A 3,275-nucleotide genomic window follows, 5' to 3' on the forward strand; every position below is an offset into this window, starting at 1 on the left:
TGTAAGGGTCAGCATGGTCAGGTGGTAAAAAAATCATGCCTTTACTCAGTGAAGCTAACACTGAATCCAGTTTTAAGTGTGCATAATACACATACACAATCACTAAAATGTAAAGGACATGTTGTACTTATGTGAAAAACTTTCCATACCATAGATATTTCCATGTCATTTCCATATCATGCTTGAGGCAGCAATAGGTGTTTCTCAGTGAGAGCACCTTAGGTACTCTCTGAATAACTTCTGGGTGTCTTTGTGATTGTTTTCGGATATGTTTATAGTTGTCATTCTGATTTTTATTAGTTGTACTAGTTTTCTTGCAGAGCAACCCCCTCCCCCCCCCCCAAAAAAAACCACTTGAAAGACGCCACTGAGATGCATATATTCATGTGCATATAATTCAGATTTCTGCTGTAGAAATACAGAAGCACGAAATACAAGCAGGAAAAGTGGTGGTGTCAGGTTGTCAGACACAATTTTCCAGATGCATAGTCAGCACTCCTTGGCTGTGAAGCTGCAGCAAATGCAGGTACTCTTCAGGCATAGCATGAACCCCCTTCTTGGGTCCAATGTTGTCATAGTAGTGGTGAGAAATGCGTTTTTGGTTCAGGTTGGTGCTGAATGGCCAGAATCCATAGATGTGCACATGGTCACACAGTTCCAAAGCCACACTGATCAGTATAAAACCTGAAGACAGGCGCACCGCCTTCAGGCCATGTCTCTTCCAGAACTGATCTAATTCTTTCAAGTAGGAGGGGCTAAAAAAGACAACTTTGTGTTGTGGCCGCAATGCCTTATGCAGGTCGATTGAAAGCGCTGTGTTGATAGTGTAAGAAAATGCAGCTGTGAGGAGGGACGTATTTCTGTAGACAGACAGCCGCTGCACCAAGGGTCTTGGGTCCTCTTTGAAGTTCTTGTAACTATGGGAGAGAGATGTAGTGATCAAGGCTCAATTCGCTCACAACAATAAGAGCAGAATGGTGTTTTAAAAGTTGGTCATATTAGTGATTTGTGTACATGGAAATGAATGCATGTCTAATGACATGGTTTGTATATATGCCTGTTGACTCACTCCTTCCTTATTTGACTTGGGTTGACAGTCATGAGGTCACTCTTCATTCCAACATCACTTTCTTTTAGGGGAGCCAAATTAAACCTGGAAAGAAAGATTGCATGAGAAATGTTATTTTAGTATGTTTTATAATGCAAGTTCCTTCTTCCTTGAAGCCTGGACTTTCATGCTACTTGAGATTAATGGGTCCACTTTTTAGTTAAGCACAAATACATATATAAACACAATTCGTGATTACACAATTACAAAACAACAGAGGTGAAATGATTTTTTAAGAGGAAAGTAGAGAATTGGCAGAGAGACGAAATAGTGACATAGCCGAGCAAGTGAATAAATTTATGTTCTAAATGAGATCTAAATGAGTGTGAGAAATGTTGCTGTTAGAAGATCTCCTCTGTTACCTAATGACAAAATCTGTGCTGTCAATCTCAGCTCCACATTTACTGTTCTTTAGAATCCCCCCACTTCCTACAACAGCACAACGTCCCAGATTCGATGCATACCATGGTAAGGTCTGCAAAAACCATCACAAACACACACACACACACACACAAGAGACAGTTATCATGAAAAATCCTGATCACACTTCTGTGTCTTCCTATGCGGGATCTAAATAAATTGACTGTGTTCTGACCTCCGGTAGCATACTGTAGAGGGTGGAATCCACTTTGTGGCTCAGTTTGGCACTGGTCTCATACAGGATTGTTTGATTCATATATGTGTTCCGCTTAGTTAAGTAGAGAATACCTGTAGCATTACAACAAGAACGTAGCCTCACTCTACAGAAACATGAGAAAGAGAAAGATGGTTTGAAGATTTTTTCCCCCCACTTTTGTCTAGCTTTGTGGTTTCCAAAATTTCTTGATGAATCTGTGCTCAAAAGGGATGGACATGCATGTCTTTCAATTAGCTTTATTTGTGTAGCCTTTATTTCTGTAGCATTGTTACAAACCAGGAACAGAGACCCCCGGTGAGCAAGGCCACAGTGATCAGGAAAAATTCCCTTTGACAAAGGTAGGAAGAAACTATTAGGGCAAACAAGAATCAAAATGAGGAGACAGAAAAAAAATAGAGGAAATGAGACACTCATTGGCCAGTTTATAAACTGAACTACCCCGTCCCACATATGGTGAATTATGGCTGTGGCTTACTGTATAAAGGAGGCAGACAGACCATGAAGAATCCAGTTCCTGTCCATTAAACTTTTTAGCTGGCATAACAAATGACTTATATGGCTTTTTGCGTGCTATAATTGTCAGATAAAGGTGCGTCAGCTCATGTGAAACAGCCAAGAGTTTTCAGAGACAAATGAAACACAACCAGTCTGTATCAGCCACATGGGAGAAAATGAAGTTGAAGGCGAATGTCAGAAAAGTGCAAGATAACAAGTAAGCTGCGTGAGGGCATTGTACAGTAGTAGTCTGCAGGACTGTAAATCAGAATGCCAAAATTGTCATCCACAGAGAAGCATGGCTAAAGCAGCAAACAACTACCACAGGTTCCACTCCTGTTGGCTAAAAGCAAGAAGAAATGTATTATTGAGACTTTTTGCCAATGACCAAAACGGTGGTAAAGGCAAGGAAAGCTGCATTTGGCAGATCTTTCATTTTTGTGACAGTCTCATCTTTAAGTTAAACAAAACTTATAATGGGATTATTATGATAGTTGTTACTGTGCAACCCAGACCCTCTTGAGAAACACAGGGGGGAAAAAAAGAGCATTTAAATATATTACTGCAAATGTATACACAAGCACATGGAAATAAATGCTTTTTGAAAGTGTATATTGAGTCCCAGGATCCACAATATACCTGAGAAGTTCTTGATGAGTAATATTGTACTTGGGAGGGCAATGCAGCAGTTGTGTCAATGCTTCTGTGAACCACTTCATGTTCAAGCTAGTACAGAGAGAGAGTTTTTATTTAGTATTCTAAAACAAAGTGAAATTTCAATTGAATGTATCGAATTTTGAACATGTGGGATGTCTGCCTCAGACATACTTCTCTGTGGTATTCATGGACAGGAACTTATGGCGGAGTCTTATGCAACCAGCGTTTGAATACACCTCTTCTTGTGTGTAGTCCCTGAAAGTCATAAGAACACAAAAAAAATAAAGGGATTACACATTCATTAAAAAGTAGCGCTTGGTTTAGGTAGAACAACAACTGAGCCACTAAAAATCAATACGAGTTTAGAGAGAGCGAGCC

At 39.9% G+C, this 3,275-nt stretch overlaps 1 protein-coding gene across 1 annotated transcript; it reads right to left on the reverse strand.

Moving 5' to 3' along the window:
• Positions 1-463: 463 nt before the first annotated feature.
• On the reverse strand, positions 464-2,959 carry LOC115812487 (alpha-2,8-sialyltransferase 8E-like). Its single transcript, XM_030774966.1, has 7 exons — positions 2,880-2,959; positions 2,742-2,758; positions 2,204-2,315; positions 1,704-1,854; positions 1,471-1,583; positions 1,070-1,153; positions 464-917 (listed from the first exon to the last, which is right to left on the reverse strand). Exons 1-7 carry the CDS (start codon positions 2,957-2,959, stop codon positions 464-466), a joined length of 1,011 nt encoding a protein of 336 aa, XP_030630826.1.
• Between the last annotated feature and the right edge of the window lie 316 nt (positions 2,960-3,275).

The sequence above is a fragment of the Chanos chanos genome, chromosome 5 (assembly GCF_902362185.1).
Source record: "Chanos chanos chromosome 5, fChaCha1.1, whole genome shotgun sequence".
Lineage (NCBI taxonomy): Eukaryota > Metazoa > Chordata > Actinopteri > Gonorynchiformes > Chanidae > Chanos > Chanos chanos.

Coding starts and splice junctions, on each gene's coding strand:
- LOC115812487 (XM_030774966.1), bottom strand. CDS start 2,959: ATGAAGTGGTTCACAGAAGCATTGACACAACTGCTGCATTGCCCTCCC. Junction 1,584..1,703: donor TCTACAGTATGCTACCGGAG/GTCAGAACACAG, acceptor TGGTTTTTGCAG/ACCTTACCATGGTATGCATC. Junction 1,154..1,470: donor AGCACAGATTTTGTCATTAG/GTAACAGAGGAG, acceptor CTTTCTTTCCAG/GTTTAATTTGGCTCCCCTAA.